Raw genomic sequence first — 25,971 nt, forward strand, 5'->3', positions numbered from 1 at the left:
CTATGGTTGCCATGAAGAAACACTTGCTGTTTTTTGCTATAATCAACCCCAAAACCCAAAACCTAGGCTTCTACATGCATCCAAGACACCCTAGAACCATGCTAGACTGAAATCTAGACTTTCTAGTACCATACTATTCTGACAAAGAGTAAAAAGCTGATGCAAAAAGACCGATTTAATGCAAAAATGCAAACCCTAATACAAACCCTAACTTACTGATTTACATGCAAACCTTAGCATTGATGCAAAACTTTTCCTAGGAACGACCTAGACATGCTCTGATACCAATGTTGTATGACTACTATGTGGAAGCGTGCTTAATGATTATTAACGCAAAACAATAAAGATTAACGCTAATCAAGTACTCATGACATAGAGAAGTAGAGTGGAAGAGGAGAGAGACTCTTTACCTAACCTACTCCTATATATTACTGAATGAATGAGTAATTACAATGATTGTCATAGATCCAATGTATATCTAGACTATGAATGCTACGAATGAACTTATGCTTACTGTCCTCCACCCTACGTTAATGGAAAACGCTGATTTGGAGTTGTACTTGGCTGATCCAAATGTTAGACTGCATGCCCTTGGACTTTGCCTTTACAATCTCCGTCTTTGAATGATTATGAATGACCCATGACTTACCTTTATGTAGGAAAGTGATCAGGTCGGTTTTCACTTTTCAGGCCATAAAAAAGTCATCAAAAATGTCATAAAATGTGTTCATATTGTGTCCATAATATGTCCCAACCATTGGTACATGTACTTGGCACCCTCAGGCACCTATAGGGCCACCAAATTGACTCCAAACTGCCCATACACAATGTCTAACTTTGCCCTTAAGGTGGCTGTAAGGAATAATCATATCTAAGTGGCACCAGATTAAGGTATGCATGTGACAATAGTTCATAGTACATATATCCCGTCGACAGATACACGTGGTCGAAGGTAGGGTTAGATGACCAACCTACCATATGGTGTACTATATACGAGGGAAGTTGTGGAACTCCATAATCATGGAATTCATTGTGTTCAAGCACTCTTGTAAGCAAGACATCATCTGTCCAGAGTCTGTCTGGATCGCCACATCAAAGCTCCTTACCCAAAACACACGGGTGGGTGGACGCCATCAATTTGCAAGCAGTAATATTGATTACTCCCCACTCCACTCTGCAATTCAATGCTCTGTATTGTGTTGATCTAACTTCCGCTGCTGTGTATTTTTACATGGTATTAGAGCATAGGCTTTAGGCAAAGCTTGTTTTGGTAGTTTGCTATTTGAAGGCAAATGGCCCAACTTGCAAATAATGCAACCGCTCGTGCTTGCCCTCCATCTTTTGGTGATGGAAAGTTGGATGGGACAAATTACGCTCTTTGGAAGTTCAAGATTAGATCCATTTTGATTCATATGAGTTGTGGAAAACCGCAACAAGGGTTGATGCAAAGCCAGGTCCTACTCCGGATCCAACAGATCCACTACAGATCATACCACGTGATCTTGTTCTTGCTTTGGCGTGGAGGCGAAGGAATGCAAATACACACTGTGCCATCGTCACAAGTGTGACTAATTCGGTGATGACCCTGATTCACCATACTACCACAGCTTCTGAAGCATGGCAAATTCTAAAGAACCAGTATGAGACAAGGATTCAAAACCTTGAGAATCAGCTTACAGCAGAAAGGCATTCTGATGGAGAAGCAACAGAGTAGTTCATATCACGGATAAAGAATCTGCAAGATCAGATGGTTGCAGTGGAGATTGCAGAGACCCGCGAGGAGCTAGCACATAATTACTTCAGAGTGTTGCCCCCGAAGTATGTTAGTTTGGTGACCTCACTGAACACATAGGTGCACAACCCGCCTCTTACTTTTGAGGAGTTTGGCTCAATGTTGGTGGAGGAGGGGATGCGTTTCAAAGCCAGAGATGGTAGTGATGAGGCATTCTCCCCAAATGCAAAGAAAGGCAAGGGGAAGGGCGGAACCCTAATGCTTCTGAAAAGAAGAAAAAATCTAAGGCAAAGTTTTTCTAATGTGACAAGCCCGATCACATAGTCAAAGCATGTAGACTGAAGGAAGCAGATGAGAAGAATGGCACTTTGAAGCCTTGGAAGGAGTCTAGGAATAATGCTGGAGGGGCATTAGAGTTATTTGTGGTAATAGAAGAAATCTGTGCAAAAGCAGAACATTCCTCGGCATTCAATGGTTCATGGATCATCGCCAGTGGAGCATCCTATTGGTGTTGGACTCACACACTCACACACACAAACCTGCACATTAGGGTTAGGTGCAGGATAGAGAAGCTCACACACAGAAATGAGAGAGAGAGTGAGAGAGAGAGAGAGAGAGCCAAAAGTGTGGTATCCACAAAACGCAAGTCAACCCTAGCATGTGTGCCACATCCATATAATATAGAAGTACAAAAGTGTTCTTTCACACTTGATATCCAAGGGGAACCTGTAGTGGAAGTGTGAACCTGTACAACGTAGCAGATCACTCTCTGTATGAGAGTAAGCCCAAAGCTTTGCGGAAAGCTTCAAACTTTTCTCGAGGTAAAGTCTTTGTGAATAGATTTGCAACATTATCCTCTGTAGGGCAGTAAGATAAACTGATCTCCCCTGCATGTAGCCTCTCTCTCTGACATAGTGATAATGAATCTCAATGTGCTTGCTACGTGCATGAAATACTCGATTTCGTGCCACGGCCATAGCACTCTAGCTCTATCAGTGAGAATGGTGGTGGGTGTCTGCTGACACTCACGAAGATCAACCAATAGTCTCCTCAACCATACACAATCTACTGTAGCTGTGAAGACTACCCTGTACTCAGTCTCACAAGTAGATGTGGCAACAGTGGGTTGCTTTTTACTCAACCAAGATATGCATGAACTGCCAAGAAAAAAACAATTCCCACTGGTGGATTGCCTGGTATCATAATCACCAGCCCAATCTGAATCACTATATGCATAAAGCTGCAAGCTGCCCCCCTTGGGATAGAGCAAACCAAGATCCAGGGTACCCTTAAGATAACGAAAAATGCGTTTGACTGCTTGCCAATGCTTTGTGCCTGGGCTATGCATGAATTTGCTCAACAAAGACACCCCAAAAGATAGATCGCCTCGTGTTACACAAGTAAATGAGACATCCCACTGCCTGGCTGTAAATGCCGGCCTCAAAAGGCTCTCCAATATCATGCATAGTAAGCCGTACACCTGGTTCTACTGGAGTAGAAATTGGCTTACATTCATCCATGTGAAACCTTTTTAGCAAACTTTTTATGTACTTAGTTTGCTGCATAACAATGCCATCATCTGTATGCATAAACTGTATGCCAAGATAGTAGTGTAAAGGTCCCAAATCTGACATATCAAATTCAGCTTTCAAATCAGCTTTGAAATCTGAAATTTGTGCTTTGCTAGTACCTGTAATGAGCATGTCATCTACATACAAGATGACTATGAGAATATCGGCATCGGTTTTCTTCACATACAATGTGCTTTCAGTTGGACTATTCACATAACCTTGGCTCGTTAGATGAGCATGTATCTTATCATACCAAGCTCTTGGAGCTTGCTTTAACCCATACAATGCTTTGTGTAACCTGCATACTTTATGTTCCTCACCAGGAACTACAAAACCAATGGGCTGATTTACATATACTTCCTCCTGTAAATCCCTATTTAAGAATGCAGTTTTGATGTCCAATTGATGCACTTTCCATCCTTTATGTGTAGCCAATGCAATCACTGATCTTATTGTGGTCATCCTCGAAGTAGGAGCAAAAGTTTCTTCATAATCTATTCCCTTTTTCTGGGAGTAGCCTTTAGCCACAAGTCTTGCTTTGTACCTGTCAATAGTACCATCAGACTTTCTTTCGACTTTGTACACCCACTTTGTTCCAATGACATGCTTGCCTTAAGGCAATTCCACAAGATCCCATGTATTGTTCTTCATGATAGAAGAAATTTCAGCTTGCATAGCTTGCAACCAATGCTCATTCTCATGTGCTTCTTCATAAGAAGAAGGCTCTAGAGACCACCCATTGCTAATGCAGACTTCATAAGAAGAAGGCTCCACGATGTATATTCAAAGCATGGCTGGAACTAGCCCTTGTTCTACCTGTGAGTGGAGCTGCAAGTTTGCTTTCTTGCAAAGTTTTCAGCAACCATCTTGGCACTGACTTGGCTTTGTCTATGGCTGTTTGCTCTTCCCTGACAAGATCTTCCACTTCTTCCATAGAAGGGGGCTGAATGGCTGGCTGTTCCACATGTTCTACGTGAGGATTTTCTTGTGTAGGGGCTGGCTGATTTGAATCCCCCCTAATTGCAATGGGTAAAAGTCCATCAAACATGTCCTGTATGCCTGTATCATTGCTTTTATACAAGCTGTACATGGGCTGTTCTGAATTTTCAGGCAAATACCACATCTCTACTTACAAAAATCCTTCGTGTAGTTGGATTATAAAGACGGTAACCTTTGCTCTCATTGCTGTAGCCCACAAAAATGCATTTCATTGCTTTGTCATCTAGCTCTGTTCGGAGTTGTTTTGGCACATGTGCATATGCCAAACACCCAAATGTACGCATTTAGTCCACTGTTGGCTTTCGACTATACCAAGCCTCAAATGGTGTTATGGTTTTCAAAGCTTTTGTTGGACACCTGTTCAACACATGAGTTGCACACATTATAGCTTCCATCCAAAATTTGTGAGGCAACTTTTGTGCTTTCACCATGCATCTTGCCATCTCCATGAGAGATCTATTTTTCCTTTCAGCTACACCATTCTGCTGCGGTGTATAAGGCACAGTACATTGGTGTTTGATGCCCTTTTGAAGCATATAATCCTTGAATGCATTTGACATGTATTCTCCACCTCTATCTGAGCGGAGTGTTTGGATTTTACATCCACACATATTTTCAGCCATTGCTACAGAGTGTCGAAAGCATGTAAACACATCTGCTTTCGCTTTCAAGGAGTAAGCCCAAGCAAACCTGGAGTAGTCATCAATGAATGCGACGAAGTAAAGATGCCCCCCTATGGATGGTGTCCGCATTGGACCACATACATCACTATGTATGAGCTGTAATTTACTTTCAGCTCTAACAGCTCCATCTTTGGGGAATGGTTTTCGTTGCATCTTTCCCAAAATACACCCCTCACATACATGTCTTGGTGGAGACTCAAGAGACGGCATATTATCAACCATATGATGCTTTTGCAAAAGCATCAAACTCCGGAAATTTACATGCCCAAAACGAGCATGCCATAGCTCTGCATCATGCATAGCAAGAGTGTTGGAAGCCACTGTATTTGCATCATAAGTACGCTTGTCATAGCTGTCCAGCTTATACAAGCCTTTGAATCGTGTTCCAGAAGTGACTATTTCATAACCCTTTGATGGGTCTTTTACCAAAAATTTCCCATCTTCAAATTCAACCTTTAAACCTTGGTCGTTTATGGCTCAGACGGAAAGCAGGTTTTTCTTTATCCCTGGAACATACAATACATTTTTCATACATATATTGGCACCATTGGCTGCAATAAGTATGACATTGCCAATTCCCTTTACTCGATATGTGGTATGATCTGCACATGATACAGTGCGGCCATTTGAAGCATAAACCAAGTGCTGAAATACATCTTTGCATGAAGTGATGTGGCTCGAAGCACCACTATCAAAATACCATGATGCATTCTGTCTGTCAGATGCAATGCAAGACATATCAGTGTCTGAAGCACTAGTGCATGTGACCAAAAAAGTGTACTCTTCTTGGATTACATTAACTGATTGCTGTGCTTTGTCATCAGAAGAGTCTGCTACTACATTGCCTGCTTCTTTCCTTTTCTCTTTTGCAATCCGCTTCCTACATTCACTGGTGTAGTGTCCAGGCTTATGGCAGTAGTGACATTTGCCCTTCCTTTTGGGCTTGTTTGCATCCCCTTTGTCAGACTTTTCACCACCAGAAGAGAGCTGTCCATGACCAGTCTTGCTAGACTGTTGTCCCCCATGCTTTACCCTTATTCTTGGCTGTAAATGCCTTGTCTCCACCACGGTTGCTCGATAAGTTTGCTCTTGTTTGCTCTTCCTGCAAGAGTAAACCCACTAGCTCTTCAAAAGTGACGGGATCACCACCTCCTCTCATTGAGAGGTTGAGAGAGGTGTGAAAGCCCAAGTAGGAAGGTGGTAAAGAATGAAGAGTGTTGGTGACCATCTGTCTGTTTGGGATAACCTCATCAATGTTGAGCAATTGTTCCTGCAAATCTTTCACTTTGGTGAGATGATCTGCCATGGAGTCACCCTCATCCATAGAAAGAAGATCCAATTGCCTCTTCAAGTAGGCCACTCTTGCCTCGTTGCGTACCTGATATATTGCTTCCAATGTGTCCCATGCAAGCTTCGATGTCTTGCAAGAACGAATGTGCGGAATAATAGTCCTTTTCACTGAAAGGGCTATCAATGACATGGCCTGTGCATCTCTAGAGTCCCATCTCTTCTACTCGTGTGGGGGCAGGTTCTACATCAGGAGCTCTTTGAGCACCTCCCCTTTGAGGCGTGGCTAGCTGTATGGTAAGTGGGCGTGTGTCATCACCACACACGATGCCCCAAAGCCCTTTGGCTACCAGCAAATTACGGATCATGAAACTCCAGAGGGAGTAGTTAGATCCATCCAACTTGTCCTCCTGGGTGAGCACACCAAATACATCTGTAGCATTCTGTGCCATGTCAACAAAATATACCTACAAGCAAACCAAGCACCAAATGTCCTGTGCAAATGTATGCCTGCAAACCAAAGCAAGTGTAAACCTGCACCAAATTGTCTAATTACAGACAGTGTGTATACATACGCAACAAATCACAGCTGTAATGCCCAATTACATGCTCCAATCTGAAAATCCCCAATTTTTATGCACTCCAATCGCTTCAATGTGCATTTAATTGGCCAATTTGCACAAAAGCCCCAATTTTTTGCAACTGAAAGAGGCTCAATTTGTTGATTTTGACCTCAATGTTGAAATCCCCCAAATTCCAAACCAAACAAAGTGAATGGCAGCACCTTCAATTTTTCTCGCAGAGGGCAACTTCTTTGGGCAAGGGCAGCACGTGTAAAGCAGGTGTTAGGCGGGGAGCACACAGGCGCATATGTTGATGGGCCAACACCGAGGCGCAGGCGTGCAGAGGGTGAAGGTGGCCGTTGGAGGGAGCCGCCGGAGCTGGAGAGTCGACAGGGAGGAGCACATGGGGTCCACGGAGGCGGCGGCACAGAGAGCAGGCGGAGGTGGCGCGCAGAGCAGGCGGAGGTGGCGGAGGTGCGCCGGGGTCCACGGAGGCGGCGGCGCAGAGAGCAGGCGGAGGTGGCGCGCAGACGGGCCAGGCGAAGGTGCGCCGAGGGCTGGGCGGCGGCGGATCTCTACGCAGTACGCGCGCCGGCCGGCGGCGACGGGTCTCTGCGCAGTACGCGTGCCGGCTAGGCTGGGCGGCGGGGAGTCTCTGCGCAGTAAGCGCGCCGGCTGGGCTGGGCGGCGACGGCGGCGACCCGGGCGCGGGTGAAGCCGGCGGGTCTGAGCGGCGGCCGCGGTCTGAGCTGCGAAAACCAGTGAACGGCCGGCAAGTCAGAATTCGACGGAATTTCGCCGAGTTTGCTGCAGATTCTCCACGGGCAGAATTCCAAGGCCAGCTCCCAGCTCTGATACTAATTGTTGGTGTTGGACTCACACACTCACACACACAAACCTACACATTAGGGTTAGGTACAGGATAGAGAAGCTCACACACAAAAATGAGAGAGAGAGAGAGAGAGAGAGAGAGAGAGAGAGAGAGAGCCAAAAGTGTGGTATCCACAAAATGCAAGTCAATCCTTGCATGTGTGCCACATCCATATAATATAGAAGTACAAAATATTATATGTTAGAGTGTCCTTTCACACTTGACATCCAAGGGAAAAAACCACATGGGAAAAAGTGCCCTTGGTTAAGCCTTGTTCACACATAGCACTACCATAAGTGAGCATATGCCTACACATCACGACACATGACCAGACAAAAGGGCTATTATACCTTCCTCAAGCCTTTGGGGAGTCCATCCTGATAGTGGTCGGGAACCACACGAAATGCCCAACCATGGATTCATGTACCATTTCTTTTGATTCTAGCAATAGTGATACTAAGAAGTTGCCTGATGTCCTTTATGTGCCAAACATCAAGAGAAATATATTGTCTGTTGCGGCCATAGCTAATCGTGACTTAAAGGTTCTTTTCAATAAGGTTGGTGCAGTCATCATAGATAATGTCATTGGGGAAAGAAATCTGGTAGCAACTTGTATGAGATGTCCGCTTTTACAACCTAAGCCAATGCGGGGACAAGCAAGCTATGGCATGAGAGATTTGGACACCTGAGCTTTGTAGTCTTGAAAGAGATGCAAAGGTCTGGGATTGTGGCACCTCCACCACCATTTTCAGAGATGTCAAATGTGTGTGAGGCTTGAATGATGGGCAAGTAGCATCGGCATGCATTTCCACAAGAAAGCAAGAATTGTGCAAAGGCTCCCCTAGATCTTGTACACGCAGATCCCTATGGTGGTAAAATACCAACCACTGCATTGGGTGGTTCTTCCTCCTTGTTACTAATCAGTAGAAAGATGTGGGTGTATTTTCTTCGAGATAAGGCTAAAGCTTTTGGAAAGTTCAAAATATGGTATAACTTGGTTGATAATTTCTTATACTCCGCAACAAAACGGTATTGCAAAGTGCAAGAATTGCATAGTGGTTGAGATGGCACGGAGTATACTCAAAAGTAAAGGATTAAACAATTCTTTGAGGCAATTAACACTGTAGTGCATATCCTTAACAGAAGTTACACAAAGACAGTGAAGAGGGCATGACACCTCCGGAAGCTTATTCAAGTAAGAAACCCATAATTGCATATTTCAAGACATTTGGATGTGACTGTTCTGTGCATGTTCCAGACTTATCCAGAACCAAGTGGGATTCTAAGAGCAAAAAGTGTATCTTCTTCTTGGGGTACAAGATGGAGTCACAGGGTTATCGACTATACGACCTCGAGGCAAAGAAGATAATAGTTAGCAGAACCAAGTGGGATTCTAAGAGCAAAAAAGTGTATCTTCTTCTTGGGGTACAAGATGGAGTCACAGGGTTATCGACTACACAACCCCGAGGCAAAGAAGATAATAGTTAGCACTGATGCGTTCGAGATCTGAAACAGTTATTAAGGGTATCAGGGAACTCATTTGAACATTTATTGGACTTGTTTAGGTGAAGATAATAACCATGATTCTGCCTCATCAGGTGGCTCCGTCCACACTATCCTTCAACAAAGAAGTAGCCGACAAGACACAACCACTAGTGACTACCAACTCCACCACGAGAGATGGATTCATAAGATGATGATGAAGAGAAGCCTACGATACATTGTAAGGGGCCAAAACCTAAATGCAAGAAGCAACTCTTGGATGGGAAAGCTCCGCCTGCAATCACAGAAGAGCAAGTAGTTGTTTACAAATCCAAAGAGCAAAAGAGAGCCTCCCCTCACATTGTCAATATGGCTTGAGATAATGAAAGTACAGGAGCCAACCAGCTTGGAGGATCCCAAATCCATAATCGCACTCTCTCTCTCTCTCACCACCTTGGCCAGTGGAGGGTTGATGTGCCACTCATGTGCATGAAAACAAATCACCCTCACCCTCTACAAGGTGCAGCCACTGAAATCTTCTAAGGGAGTCTCTACTCTCTCCAATCTGCCATGAAGCCCAATAGAAAAGGTGAGTAAGACAGAACCCTCATCCATGCCATAAACTACCACGGGTATATCATGCCGAATGAAGACTCCCAGAGTCACCATTTGGCCCATCTCCATTTCTGGAGCCACTTCTATGGAACTGTCACTCCATAGAGCGGCAGATTTGTGTCATGTTCACATGGGGCCAAGCCAGTGTCCCATGTGAAAGGGCCAGTCTTATGGTGTCACATGAATGGGAGCCAGATCAGTGCCACCCGTGTGATTAGTGTTGCGTCACATGAACGGGAACCGGTTTCGTGCCACCCGTGTGTGACTTGTTTTGTGCTGTATGGACGGGAGCTTGTTGGTGCCACCCGTGTATGGCCAAGATGGTGTCTTGCCTATGGGATTGTCACTCCATAGGAAGACCAAGACATATTTATTTATATCTGTCGCGCCAGTTTTGTGCCCAACATGAACCTCTTGTACAAGTTTCATGAAAGGGAGATTTCGTCCATTATTTGTGCACATGCATTTATGCCTGCATGCATAAATTTGTTTTTGCATGACTTGTGTGCGTATGTCTGCCTGTTATGCCGTGCCAGTACACTCGATAGGGATGCCCCCAATGTACCGTGGAGTGTTGTTTGCTGACTCGGGTGGTGTGGCGTGTAAACAGGTGGCAAGTATTTTCATTTTGGCCTTTTAAAATGATAAAATCCATAAACTAGAGTGAACCTTAATATTTATAAAGTATTGTGTTCACACCCATTTTAAATAGGGAGTGGACATTTGCTTATGAGGAGGGGCCCAAAGAAATAAGTTGAATTAAGGTTTTAATAACCTTTAAATAAAATCAGTGCATGAAACTCTTTTGGAAAGAATCCACGTGTGGGTTGGTGGCTGCCCACGTGTACCTGCAAATTGTCTATTGGCTGCCACACTGTCCGTACCGGCTGGTTGCCCTGATTTCATCAACTGAATGCTTCCATTTGGAGTAGAATACAAAGGGAAATGGTCTTCATTGTTGAGATATGAACTAAAATCCATGCCAAGTATTTATTTCAATATTTTATCTCAAATTCAGATATCAATGAAAGTTTAATGCTGTTATTTCAAGCTTTGTGTAGGTAAGTTTCTTCTCCAGTTACATACACTTTAGAAGATTTGGGTAGAGGTTTCTCCCATGATTGCTCTAACCGCGCCCTCGTTTATAGAGGAGCCAGTGAAGCTCAAGGGGATATGAGGAAAAACCAAGTACAAAGCTTAATTGGAAGAACCGGGATACGTTCCCTCCGCAGTGTAACACTATTGCTTGCGTTAGTACGAGTGTGTCCGTCTGTGCACGGTCCTGAAAGACCAATGAAAGGCAAGTGTGCACCCAGTGAAGGTGGAAATGAGCCTATGATTTGAGGCTACTCCGACCAACACTTTCTTCATCAACTTGAACCAGATCTGTTTGGTTGTTTTCACTCCTTAGTGGAGAAATCCGGCCTTTCAGGCCTGTGACACTTATACAATTATAAATACTCCAAGAAATACAATAAGTATTGAGAGGCGGGCCGGCCCTTTCCGGCCCTAGTGCTGGTGTCAATTGTATTTTTCAGTATTTCCAGTGTTTGTGTTGCTGATGTTGTTTCCATTGATTAATTTTAATTGGATTAAGTGTTCTAAATATGTGCATATTGTCTTCCGAACTATAGGCCTCTTGTAGAGAGCGATCACATTGGTATCAGAGCCCTCCCTGCAGGAGGCCTACAGATCGGAAGACAATATACACATATTTAGAACACTCAATTTAACTGATATTAAACAATGGAAACAACATCAGCAACACAAATACTGAAAATACAAATGACACCAGTACTGGGGCCGGAAAGGGCCTGCCCCCTCCCCTCAATACTTTTTGTATTTCTTGGAGTATTTATATTTGTACAAGTGTCACAAGCCTGATAGGCAAGATTTCTCCACCAGGGAGTGAAAACAACCAAACAAAACTGGTTCAAGTCGATGAAGAGGTGTCAGTCGGAGTAGCCTCAAATCTCAGGCTCATTCCCACCTCACTGGGTGCACACTTTCCTTTCACTCGTCTTCCGGGACCGTGCACAAACAGGCACGCCCGTACTAACGCAGGCAAAATTGATACACCGCGGAGGAAACGTATCCCGATACTCCCAATGAAGCTTTGTACCTGGTTTTTCCTCATACCCTCTTGACCTTCACTGGCTCCTCTATAGGTGGGGGCGCGGTCAGGACAATCATGGGAGAAACCACTACCCAATGATCTTCTAGGATGTATGCAACTGGAGAAGAAACTTGCCTACACAAAGCTTGAAATAACAACATTGAACTTTAATTGTTATCGGAATTTGAGATAAAATATTGAAATAAATACCTGGCATGGATTTTAATTCATATCTCAGCAATGAAGACCATTTTCCTTTGTATTATACTCCAAATGGAAGCATTCAGTTGATGAAATCAGAACAACTAGCCAGTACAAATAGTATGGCAGCTAGTAGATAATTTGCAGGTACACGTGGGCAGGCAACAGTTGCAGGTACAGCAGGGCAGTCAACTCTGTTTGCAGGTACAACAGCTCCTTGATAGGTACAGCAGGGACAACCAATACTGTAGGCGGGTACAACTAGGCAACAAGTACAGCCAGGCGTGGAGAAGACAAGTACAGCCAAGCACAGCTGGACAGCAGGTACACCAAGCGTGGAAAAAACGGGTGCAGCCAGGCGTGGAGAAAAACAGGTACAACCAGGCGTGAAGAGACGTGTACATCAAGTGATGAAGATGGCAAGTAAATCCACCAACCCCACACGTGGGTATTCCATGCAAGGCTTTAATTTTAAAGGTTATAAAACCTTAATTCAAATTATTACTTTGGGCCCTCCTCATAAGCAAATGTCCAGCCCCTATTTATATTAGGTGTGAACACAATACCTTATAAATATTAACGTTCACTCTAGTTTATGGATTTTATCATTTAAAAAGGCCAAAAATAAAAATACTTACCACATGTTCACACGCCACACCACCGAGCCAACAAATAGCACTTCACAGTACACTGAAGGACGTCCCCGTCCAATGTATTGCCACGGAATAACAGGCAGACACACGCAAACAAGTCATGCAAAAACAAATTTATGCATGCAGACATAAATGCATGTGCACAAATAATGGACGAAATCTCCCTTTCATGAAACTTGTACAAGAGGTTCCTGTCGGGCACAAAACTGGCACGACAGATATAAATAAATATGTCCTGGTCTTCCTATGGAGTGACAGTCCCATAGGTAAGACACTATCCTGGCCATACACGGGTGGCACCAACAGACTCCCATCCTTGCTAACATCTTCAAGCATCGTGGTATGCCTAAGTCCATTGTTGGGGATAGAGATCCTAGGACTACGAGCCTCTTTTGAAGGGCTTTATTTGATAACATGGACACTAAACTTGAGTTTTCATCGGCTTATCACTCCCAAACGGATGGCCAAAGTGGAGCTGCAAATTCAGCCGTGTTGGATTTGTTGAAGTGTTATGTGGCAGATCAAAAGACTGTGTGGGAGAAGTATCTTCCACTTGTACAGTTTGCCTACAACAACACAATTCATGCCTCCACTGGAAAGCCCCGTTTGAGATTATTTATGAGTGGTCTTGCCACCCATCCTTCGTACAAAGGATGAGATTTTTGCAGCTGATGAGTATGTGCGTGACTTGGATGTAGCCTTTGCTCAGGTGCAGACAGCCATTGCAAGGTCACAAGATAAGCATAAAAGGGCTGCTGACAAGCATAGAAGGGACATGCAAGTCAAGGAAGGTGATAAATATTGCTTAAATTTGAGAAAGCTAGGCTTCGAAAGAGGCCCGGACGAGAGATATGATATCCAAAGCTTTCTACTCGATATTATGGACCCTTCAAAGTGATTGACAAGATCAATGAAGTGTCCTTCAGGCTTGCTTTACCCAGCCATTGGAAGATTCACAATGCTTTTCATGTGAGTCTTTTGCGGAAGTATGTGGGCCACATCCAGAGGAGCCTGTCCTCACAGAAGATCCGCCAGAAGTTGATGAGCTTGAGAAGATCCTTCAGCTAGAGCAGATTGTATTTCACAAGGAGAGAAAGTTACCACATAGGAAGTTTTCCAGGAGATACCTTGTGAAATTTAAAAATTATTTGCCAATGGATGCAAAGTGGATAGATGAGGATTATTTTGTTGACTACCCTCAGCTTCTGTAGGCATATCTTGAGGCTTTTCAGTTGAGGTCAACTGTTTAGAACCCCGGGGGGATGTCACCATTTGGCCCATCTCCATTTTTGGAGCCACTTTTATGGGACTGTCACTCCATAGAGCGGCCAGATTTATGTCATGTCACATGGGGCCAGGCCAGTGTCCCATGTGAAAGAGCCAGTCTTATGGTCACATGGACGAGAGCCAAATCAGTGCCACCCGTGTGTGACCAATGCTGCGTCACATGGACGGAAACCAGTTTCGAGCCACCCGAGGAGGCACTTGGCTTCACCGCAAAGGATACCCGGGAATGGATAACAGTGGTGCTTCCAAGCACATGACTCTGTCCCAAGACTTCTTTTTGGATCTAAAACAGCAGTCAGGTCGCATTTTTATTGGTGACAACTCCACCATTCTGATACATAGTGAGGGCCGGATGGAGATTATTCCTGACGGCAAGGGGAGCAAGTATGCCTCCCGTGTTCTTTACGTCCCTGCTCTTGGTTTTCATCTTTTGTCAGTGCATGAAGTATGCAAGACTGGCTTTCAGGTGGAATTTGAGGAGCATTCAGTTGCTCTACGGGACCGTGAGACTGGCCAAGTTGTTTGGGAAGGCGGTGTGGAGAATGGTATCTACAAGCTCTCTGCACTCTTCTCATTGACAGGTTCTCAGGTCGAAGATCTGTGGCACTTTCGTTTTGGCCACTTAAATGTATCTTGCACCGCGGCGAGCTTTCCGGGACCAGATGGTGGTTGGCTTGCCAGATGTTGGCAGCAAGTAAGGACGTTGCAGTTCTTGCATACGTGGTAACAGCACATGGAATCCTTTCTGAAGCAGGCTTCCAGGCAGGCTTCAAAACCATTGGAGTTGATTCACACTGACTTGTGTGGACCTCAACAGACACCATCATTGGGAGGATCTCTCTATTTCATGCTCCTTGTTGATGACTGTACCAGATTCACGTGGGTCTACTTTCTTTCACAGAAGGACCAAGCTTTTGCACGGTTCAGGGATTGACACGTGATGGTGGAAAAAGAGTCTGGATTGCAAGTAAAGACTCTCGAGGCTAACAAAGGGGGTGAATTCTCTTTGAATATTTTCGTGAGATTTTGTGCAGATCATGGCATCAAGAGGGAACTAGCCAATACAGGATCGCCTTCAGAGAATGGAGTTGTAGAACGCAAAAACAAGACTGTGGTGGAGATGGCGAGAACCATGCTGGAGCATCATGATCTTACTCGTCCACTTTGGGGAGAGGCTGTGGCAACGGCTGTCCATACCCTCAACCGGTCTCCAACGACTTCAGTACCTAATATGACTCCGTTTGAGGCATACTTTGGCAAGAAACCTGATGTCTCCCATTTTCGTGTTTTTGGGAACAATGCATATGTACATATTCCGAAGAAGCAGAGGGGGAAGCTTGACTCCAAATCCCGCAAGCTTATATTTGTGGGGTATAATTCTTTTTCCAAGGGATACAGATTGTATGATCCAGAGAGGAATGAGATTGTTGTCAGCCGAGATGTGGTCTTTGATGAGCATGTTCCAGTATCCACTGTCCAAGAGCCGCCACTTCTTGGAGATCCAGAGGAGTCTGATGATGATTCCCAGACCATTGTTCCAGTTGGTCAACCATAGTCAGTACAGGAGGTTGAGCCCGCAGCTGGAGTAGAGCCCCCGCAACTGGAGTAGAGCCCCCGCAACGGCAAGAGGCTCCACGATCTGTTCGAGTACCCAGGTGGTTGATGGACACCCTTCACGAGTCAGATGTCACGGAGCTACCCTCCGAGTGGACCACAAAGGACGGCCCTTCAAGATCGCACAGAAAGCAATACAGCGGAGCTTCTTCACGTAAACTATGCTTTGATGTCTCGTATCATGCAGGACAAGGAGTCCACTTTCGTTAAGGAAGCCCTTTCACAAGATACTTGGAGAAAAGCCATGCAGGTGGAACCTGATGCCATCGAGAAGAACAACACATGGGAGTTCGTACCGAGGCCGTCAAAACGGTCAATCATTGGTGTCAAATGGGTCTTTAAGACCAAATATGCGTCAGATCGGTCGGTGGACAAACACAAAGCCAGACTTGTGGCTAAAGGTTATGCTAATATGCTCAACGGCCAGGCATCGACTACGAGGATACCTTTGCACCGATAGCACGGATGACCACAATTCGGACCGTTCTTGCCCTTGCTTCTTCTCAAAGGTGGCCCGTGTATCAAATGGATGTAAAATCTGCGTTCCTTAATGGTGACCTGCAGGAGGAGGTGTATGTTGAGCAATCTCCAGGCTTTGTTGTTCTAGAATCAGAAGGGATGGTTTACAGGTTACGTAAGGCCTTGTATGGTCTTAAGCAAGCTCCCAGGGCTTGGAATCAGAAGATTGATTCCTTCTTTGTTCGGACTGGTTTTCAGAGATCAGTTTTGCAAATCCCAACCTGTATCTCTTTCGAGAACGCGGTATGGTTACGATTATCATCCTTTATGTGGATGACCTCATTCTCACCGGCAGTCATGTGGAGCACATTGGCGTGACAAAGACTGCCTTGTCAAAAGAGTTTGAGATGACCGACCTAGGCTTACTCCACTTCTTTTTGGGATTGGAGATCTAGCGGACCCAGAGGGGGTTTTTTCTCTCAGCAGCGATATGTTCATGAGTTGCTTGAGGCCTTTGGGATGGAGAACTGCAAGCCTATTACTTCGCCGATGGACCCAAATACAAAGTTAACTGTTAATGATCCTTGTGAGCCGGTTGATGCCTCGCAGTATCGTAAGTTGGTTGGTTCATTGATCTGGTTGCTGAACACCAGATTGGACTTGAGCTTCTCCGTGGGGCTGTTGAGCTCTTTTATGCAAACGCCATTGAAGTCTCATTGGGATGCAGGATTGCGAATCTTGCGATATCTGCAGAGTACGAAGGATCTAGGACTCTTTTACACAGGAGGGAATGGAGTCAGACTCCAAGGTTGGAGTGACTCAGATTGGGGAGGAGATCCAGACACGAGGAGATCTACTTCAAGTTACAGTTTTACCCTCGGCTCAGGAGCAGTTTCTTGGAGCAGTAAGAGACAGCCAACTATTGCTCTATCTTTGATAGAGGCAGAGTACCGGGCTGCTTGTGTGGTGTTGCTTGCGAGGTTGTGTGGCTGCGGAGGCTGCTAGGCAAGATTGGGTTTCCACAGAAGGAGCCCACAGTCATCCAGTGTGATAACCAAAGTTGTATAGCTATTGCTCGGAACCCGGTCTTCCATGCCCGGACCAAGCACATAGAGATACAGTATCACTTTGTACGTGAGAAGATCTTGGCTGGTGACATCTTGCTACTTTATTGTTCAACGGAGGACAATGCGGCAAACCTGTTCACGAAGTCTCTACCTCAGGCTACGCTCAGGCAGCACTCCAGCTCCCTAGAGTTGATTTCATAGCCAAGAGCAAAGAGGGGGTGTTAGAAGTCATCTCCTGTCTTTATCAGACACCAGGGCCTTTGTTGTGGGTGTGCCCGCCCTTTGTAGGTGTTTTCTCATTTTTCCTCACTCCCCGTATTTTTCCCCATTTTTTCCTATTTTTTACCAGGTGTGGGAGGCAGTTTTCTGCACCCTAGCTGATCCAGATACTAGCCGACTGTTGGTCAGAGGTTCTGGATGCTAGCCGACTGCCCCTTCTGGTCCCCGACCTCTCCTGCATGCTGGCCGACTGTGCGCAGCTGGCCAACTGCTGGATGGGGCTGGTCGTGGACATGTAGGCCCAGTCGGCTGCCTTTTCAGCAGGCCACCTGCATGTGTGGGGCAATATAAAATGGCCCCATGGCCCCCACACCATTGTATCTTGTTTTCATCTTCGGGATCTTGTGTATAGAGAAGAGTTACACGTCTATCTCTCTCCTTCTCTTGTGCTGTCTATTTTCTGCACTCTACTTGCTCTTGTGGTCTCAGATTTGGTTATCATCTCCACTGCGTATTTTGACAAATACTGACTCCATGCTCTAGTCCGTCCCCTGTGTTGCACTCAGTGGGAAGGACAAGATCATTGGACCACTCTCCGGGGTGGATGGTTTGGAGTGATGTAACACCACACATGCGAATGGGAGCCACCATCTCCTTGAACATGCCAACTCCTCCAACATGGAGGCACCAGAAGAAACTGAAGTCAACTGGCTGCCCCAGCACCCTTTGGAGGTGGGGGGGGGGGGGGGGGGGGCGGGGGCGCTTGGCAACTCGGGAGGGAGAGCCTGCACCAAGAGGCAGCGATGGTCATCTCTATCAGCTCTGAAAAACGATGGATGAAATGGCAGACTAAGCTGGCCGGCTGCCTCCGTCCGGGTCTGGCGAAGCCAAGGGGTGGCAGGAGTGCTTTCTTCAAAAAAGCTTATGATAAGGTAAATAATGACCTTATTGAACCAAGGAGATCAGTCAATGCCTAATCCACTTAGCCAAAACTCAACTGAAGCATCTACACTCTCTAAGGTCGTTCAATTCAAAATCAATTGTCTTGAATCAGGATTAAACTCAATTAACTCCACAAATTGAAATCAGCATGATCACTTCTTAACATCCACAAATATTACACATGAGGAGATTCACATGCTTTAACTTGACAACAATTATAAAAATCATCACAAATACTGATTCAATGGATGGAATAACTTAAGTCCACAAAGGTCATGGCTATGCTGGCATTTAATGATGAGGTAAAACTAACGCCCTAGATCAGGACACTCATCAATGAGTTATAGATTCATGAGTTAGTAAAGTTACCGTAAGGTTACCTTAAGGGTACTCTCATGTAGAATCTATCAAAGCAAGATGTAGCATCAATATGGGGATTCCCGCAGGAGGATGACCAGGAAATTCAGACCTGGATAATGCCTTGTTTAGCTGAAATTGTACACCTGGACAGTGGGCTCTGGTGGTATCACCAGAAGTTGAGTGTTAAGTTTTAGCCCGGTGTGTCCATCTAGCCTCATGCTCAAGGGTGCTCCTCATGGGGAGGGTGAGCTTGCCAGCTCTTCATTTGTTGTGCATGCTTCAGCACTGTTGTCTCTTAACTCGAAATTGCTGTTACTTGATGCTCCTCGTAATAAAGACCAAGGCTGTCCTTCCATAGAAATCCTCAGCATAACCGTCATGCACCTGCACTGTCATCTAAATCTAAGAACTGCTAGGTTGAACCCACTTGCCCACTGTAAGATAACAAGGCAGCTGAAAGCATGGCAAAATAGGGGAAGGAAGAGGAAAGAAGAGGGGAGGAGAGAGGGGGATATTTAATGTTTAATGTCAAACGGATTAGGAGCAGAAGAATGTTTAATGTTTAATAACGGACCATCAAAGCAATTTTGGAGGCTTCACAAACCACGGCAGGTTTCTATATGGCAGAACTTCTTCACTGTAAATTGGCAACAATACTGTAACTTGGGGAGCGTACTTTATCGTTGCACCTCCTTTGCCAATAATTGCTCCGCAGACAGGATTGGGAACGATAAGCCTGACTTGGTTTGGCTTCACATCCTGGCCGTTATCATTAGCAGTCTGTTAAGATGAGAAAAATCACGAAGGAGCAATGGAATAAGGCACTTCACCATCACTGGTTCTGTACGGCTTTCAAAACTTTAAACAAATGTCAACTTAGAAGACCACTACGACAACAAAGGCTAATGCAACTCACATGTTATTCAAACAGGAACACCCAAATGCAGATTTCTCAACACGCAGTAATGATGTTACCTCACTAGATATCTTTGAAAGTATGAGATGAAAAGCTGTCAAAACTTCGCTGTTTGTACCACTGAGTGCAATGATGCGGTCAGATGTTCCTGGAAAATATTCATGGTTCCGGGAAAGTTGAATCCTGGCACCTGACTGAGATTGAAGCTCATGGATAGTAGCGCCAGCCCTTCCAATTACTGATCCTGCTGCTGCGTTTGTTACAAGGAACCGAATGCTTGACATGGCTTTATCCATGAGCCCTACAGGAACCAAACATGAAGTACACGATTTGTAAGCAACCATCCACGTACATTTCGACTTCAGCCCAATTTTCAGAGATAATGAAACTGTGTGCGTGTGTGTGTGTGTGTGTGTGTGTGTGTGTGTGTGAGAGAGAGAGAGAGAGAGAGAGAGACCTGGTGATGGTGGAGAGGCCGCGGCGGGCGGCAGGCACAGAGAACCGGATTCATTCGATTCAGGCGAGTGTAAGGAATCCATGGAGGGTAACCGAGGGATTGATGTAATCAGGCTAAGAGGAGGAACCAGGTAGTGTCCGGCGATGGTGAGGCTCGCACGCTCCTCTGTAAGACTGTATCACAACAAAATAAATATATATTTGACCAAAAATTCTGCCCGGCCGCCCCTTCAAATCGCCCGTGTGGAAGCAACCTTTCAAATCCCTCCACCTCTACCGAGCGACCTCGATGTCGATGTAATTAGATAGCTCTTAATTTCATTGGCTTACCTTCTTCATGCTGCTCAGTGATGAGTTTAAAAAAACAAATATGCACCCACCACCGGGCCAGTTTGTATGCACACCAGGCTTATCATGGACATCCTTCCACTTCAAACCTCATCGATCACACCTGTTCAAACCTCGCAAATTAAGCACAATATTCTCTCCACCATAAAATCCCACACCTCTCTCGAGAAGGTGAAGATTTTTTCAATAGAAAGTTCATTACATCAAAATAAAGCCCGGTGCGTGTCATGTACTTATCTTTGCATCCCACATCTCTATTCCCCATTGTTTAACAAATAACATAATAGATTCCATCTATCTTCCTCATTAACAAAGGAGGATTTTTCATAAGACACTTTGTAGTCCAACAATATACAAGCGTCCATTAATGCTTATGTGGTACACCCTCTAGGGGTCTGCTTTTCCAACACCTCTCCCTTACGTGACCAAATCTTGATAGTCCCCATTGGGTTCTCTATAAAGGCCACAAAAGTATGTCTTATCAACTTATCTTTCAAATACCATCTTTTAGTCTTGGGTCCAAACCTCAGTTGTTTGGGCTTCACATCCAAAGAAACCTCAGTTGTTTGGGCTAGAAAGATACAAAGAACTCAACAGTCAGACCATCCCAGCTAGGGGCCTTCTCTCTTCCCAATTTTAAAAGTGCCACCCAAAACTCTTCAATGTCAAGATCTCGCTCAAGTCAACTCGCTTTATCAGGCTCGACACTACTATTGACCAACCTAATCAACTTGAATTCTCCTAAGAGAGGGATCTTCTTCAAGACTAAGAGTAGACCCAAGAAACTCAACCCATTTTTTGCAATCTAATCAATACCCTCTATCCTAAGAGAGGGATCTTCTTCAAGACTAAGAGTAGACCCAAGAAGCTCAACCCATTTTTTTGCAATCTCATCAATACCCTCTATCCTATTCCCCTTTTCATCTAAGATCTCCCCATCTACTTCATTACCATTTCCCCCCCCTACAAGCTTAAACATACATTTTCCTAGTTTTCAGCAGTTGCTAAATGTTTTCTTTCTAATCCAATTCAATTCCTTTCTACAACCAATTCCTCCTCATGCTTCAACGCATTTTGACATCTAAAGAGTTCAGAAGCTTCCTCTTTAGTAAACCCATTAACCTATCTTTTCTTTTGTAAATACTCCAACTAACTCCTCTAGTTTTTCCTAGCCTACCTCTTTCTTCGGCTCTTAGCTTCCCTACTACCTTAATAACCCCTTGCATCTCATTAGCAAATTTTCTCCATGACCCTGCAAAACAGCTGTTCCTCTGGCTTTTAGCCTCTTGATGGCTTGTTCAGTGTATTCAACAAACAACTTGTCCTTTAACAAAAGATTATTCATGTTGGAATTAGGGTTGCAGGAATGCACACACAACTTCAAGAAGATGAGGAAGCTTGAGCACAACACAGTAGTGTATTATGAGTGCCAAAAATGAAAGATTACAAGCCCTAGAAGATAATGGACGTATATACAATGCACGGGGGAAAAAACCTCCTAGTGAGGGAAAAAGTGCCCCGGCGGTCCTAAGTGTGTTCACACACATCACTACTATAATATGGTAACAAATCCCCCCTGGAGTGATGCGGTGAACAAGAGCTAGCACTCATGTATAGGGAAGTGTCTAGCTATGTGGACGAATCCACAAAAGGGAGTAAGCCCAAAGCTTTGCGAAAAGCTTCGAACTTCTCACGAGGCAGAGCCTTTGTGAAAAGGTCTGCAAGGTTATCCTGTGTTGGCACATAAGCCAAACTGATCTCTCCTGCAGAGAGTCTCTCCCTGACATAATGGTAGTGCACCTCAATGTGCTTCGTACGAGCATGGAACACTGGGTTCCGCGCAACTGCCAATGCGCTCTGACTGTCAGTGAAGATGGTGGTGGCAGATGGCTGCCCAACACCCAAATCAGCCATAAGGCGTCTGAGCCACACACACTCAACCGTAGTTGTGAAAGCTGCCCTGTACTCAGCTTCACAACTAGAAGTGGCCACAGTAGGCTGCTTCTTGCTCAACCATGATATGCATGAGCTTCCAAGCATGAAGCAAAAACCACTCGTGGACACGCGTGTGTCATAACAACCAGCCCAGTCAGAATCTGAAAAAACATGTAAATCTGGCGGCAATGATCCCCCCTTGGGATAAAACAACCCAAGATGCCGAGTACCACTCAAATAGCGAAAGATACGCTTCACTGCCTGCCAATGCTTAATGCCTGGGCTATGCATAAATCTGCTCACCTGTGAGACTGCAAACTGAATGTCTGGCCTCGTAATGCATACATAAATGAGGCAACCAACAGCTGTCTGATAGAGTGTGACATCAAAGTGATCTCCAGCATCATGAAGACTCAACTTCAAACCTGTCTCCATTGGAGTAGCAATAGGCTTGCAGTCTTCAAGGCCAAATCTCCGCAACAATGTTTCAATATACTTTGTCTGACACAAAGCAATACCTCCATCACACTGCTTAAATTGTATCCCCAAATAATGATGCAAATGCCCCAAATCTGACATCTCAAAAGAGGCATTCAAATCAGCCTTAAAATCAGCAATATGACTCTCATTTGGTCCTGTGAGCAACATGTCATCGACATAGAGAGCAATGATTAGATGTACACCATCCACACGTTTAACATACAAAGTGCTTTCTGTTGGACTATTCTGAAACCCATGTGCAGTCAAATATGCATGTATTTTTTCATACCAAGCTCGTGGAGCTTGCTTTAAACCATATAAAGCCTTTTTTAACCTACACACTTTGTTTTCCTGCCCTCTTTGAACAAAACCACGAGGCTGCGATACATACACCTCCTCATGCAAATCTCCATTTAAGAACGCAGTCTTTATGTCCAGCTGATGTACATTCCAACCATTATGAGCTGCTAATGCACAGATGCTACGAACAGTGGTCATACGACATGTGGGAGCAAAAGTCTCATCAAAATCAATGCCCTTCTCTTGAGCATAACCTTTTGCAACAAGCCTAGCCTTATGGCGATCCACTGTGCCATCAGGCTTACGCTTCAATTTGTATACCCACTTAGTGCCAATGGCCTTCTTGCCAGGGGGCAAGTCACATAAAGACCATGTACTATTCTTCATAATAGCATCGTATTCTGCTTGCATAGCAGCCATCCAATTTTCTGAACTTTGTGCCTCATCAAATGAAACAGGCTCACTTTCATCGCACATACTAGAAACAGCCAATGCATAACAATCTGACGCATAAGAGGCACCATGAGAGCCAGAACGAGTGCGACTAGACAAAGGGGCATCCAACTTGCTGTCACGCAAAGTCTGCACCAGCCATCTAGGCATGTTTCTAGAGCCCTCAATCTCTTGTCTCTCATCCTCAAGTGCATCATGCACATCTGCATCAGATATAGGCTGATCTGTGCCATCATTTAAAACCTGCATAGGCTGAAAAACTGCCTCATGAGGTATTGCACTTGACTGTGCACCACTGAAAAGAGGCAACAATGTATCATAGACATCACGTGAGCTGATATCTGTCTCCTTAGTACATGAAACCAAGGGCTGAACTGCATCTTCCACAAATACAACATCACAGCTAACCAAAATGCGCTTTGTCTGTGGATGATACAAACGATAGCCTTTGCTCTCAGCACTATATCCAACAAAAATACATTTGACAGCTTTGTCATCCAATTTTCTGCGATGTTGCACAGGCACTAATGCATATGCCAGGCAACCAAAAACACGTAAATGGCCAACAGATGGCTTGCGGCTATGCCAAGCCTCATATGGAGTGACAACCTGTAATGCTTTGGTGGGACACCTGTTTAGTACATAAGTGGCACACATGACAGCCTCAAGCCAAAAACCATGTGGTAGACTTTGACTCTTAACCATACATCTTGCCATTTCCATGAGAGACCTGTTTTTTCTCTCAGCCACACCATTTTGCTGTGGTGTATACGGCACTGTACATTGGTGTTTTATCCCACGCTCAGCCAGAAATGCATTAAATTCTGAAGACATATACTCCCCCCCTCGATCTGAACGGAGGGTGCCCATCTTACTTTCTGACACATTTTCAGCCATAACCAAAAACTGTTTGAAGCACAAAAACACTTCGGACTTTGCCTTCAAAGGATATACCCATGCATGCCTGGTAAAATCATCAATGAAAGTCACGAAGTAAAGGTAGTTTCCAAATGATGGAGTTTGCATGGGACCACAAACATCACTGTGAACAAGCTGCAATCTGCGTTCAGCTCTCACTGATCCATCTTTGGGAAAGGAAGCACGCTGCATTTTACCCAATATGCAGCCCTCACAAACATGCTTGACAGGTGCCTCAAGCTTAGGCAAAGAAGACACCATTTCAGATTTCTGCAGGCGCAGCAAACTTGCAAAATTCAGATGACCAAAACGTGCATGCCACAGTTTTGCATTTGAAATAGCCTGCGTATCCATAATAGCACATGCTGAATCCTCTACACATTTGCCATCCATATTGAGCTTATACAGCCCTCGACATAGTGAACCAGATGCTACAATGATGTCACCACAAGAGAGATCATGAACAGTACATCTGTCATCCACAAATTTTACAACCAAACCTGTTTTGGCAAATGCGGAGACTGACAGCAGATTCTTTTTGATCCCTGGCACATACAATGCATCAAAAAGTGTAAAGGTGTTGCAATTTGCAACATTCAGCACAATCTGTCCAACTCCTTTAACGGGATAAGAGGAGTTATTGGCACAAGTGACAGTATTCCCTGTGGGAGCAGACTCAAGGAAAGTGAATAAACTGCGCTGCGAGGTGATATGCTTAGTGGCACCACTGTCAAAGTACCATACATCTGAATCTACTGCAGACATACATGTGTCATGCAAAGATGGGTCATAACTGCACTGCGCATTGAATGCCCATTCTGTATCTTGAACAACATTAGCAGATTCATTGTTAGAAGGAGAGGCATCTGCAACAACAGCCATACCAGCCTCTTTCTTCTTAGCCTCTTTCGCAGCCAGCTTAGGACACGCTTTGATGACATGATCATTTCCCTTACAGTACTTGCAAAATGTCTTCTGTTTGTCACCCTTCTTCTCATCTTTGTCCTCCTTCTTTGGTTGCGCAGCATTTGCAGATTTCTACTTACTAGAAGAAAAGCCAGCTTTACCTTTCCCGCTTCTCTGACTAGCAACGAAAGCTTGATCTGCGACACGCATAATATTCCTGTTTTGCCTTGACTGGTCTTCTTGCAGCAAAACAGAAACTAACTCCTCAAATGATAAGGCATTGGGATTGCCTTTCATCATCAAGCGAAGAGTGGAAGCAAAACCCTGATAAGAATCTGGTAGACCATTCAAAACAGTCTGCACAAGTGAACTGTCTGACAGGATTTCATCTGCAGAAATGAGCTGCTCTTTGAAATCCTTGATCTTTGTCAAAAAGCTATCCATAGAATCACCTTCGTTCATATGCTCACTCTCCAACTGTTTTCGGAGGTAAGCAACACGAGCCTCATTTCTTGCCTGATACAATGTGGCAAGTACA

The 25,971-nt window shown here is 44.8% G+C and overlaps 1 protein-coding gene across 2 annotated transcripts in view; it reads right to left on the reverse strand.

The window, feature by feature from the left end:
- Window positions 1-20,266, reverse strand: part of LOC147623481 (protein BTR1-like) — a 38,542-nt gene extending 18,276 nt beyond the window's left edge. Inside the window, exons 1-3 of one of the 2 annotated variants that reach the window (XM_086821642.1) lie at window positions 20,095-20,266; window positions 19,697-19,938; window positions 19,398-19,480 (exon numbers count right to left, since the gene is read on the reverse strand). In XM_086821642.1, the coding sequence (XP_086677768.1) occupies window positions 19,398-19,480; window positions 19,697-19,938; window positions 20,095-20,176 (407 nt within the window). In that variant the 5' untranslated portion in view covers window positions 20,177-20,266. Of the gene's footprint in view, window positions 1-19,397; window positions 19,502-19,696; window positions 19,939-20,094 lie in introns of both variants that reach the window. The other variant, XM_086821640.1, reaches the window with a different exon arrangement.
- Between the last annotated feature and the right edge of the window lie 5,705 nt (window positions 20,267-25,971).

This window comes from Cibotium barometz, chromosome 27 (assembly GCF_041138505.1).
Source record: "Cibotium barometz isolate CiBa-2024 chromosome 27, ASM4113850v1, whole genome shotgun sequence".
In the NCBI taxonomy this organism is placed as follows: Eukaryota; Viridiplantae; Streptophyta; class Polypodiopsida; order Cyatheales; family Cibotiaceae; genus Cibotium; species Cibotium barometz.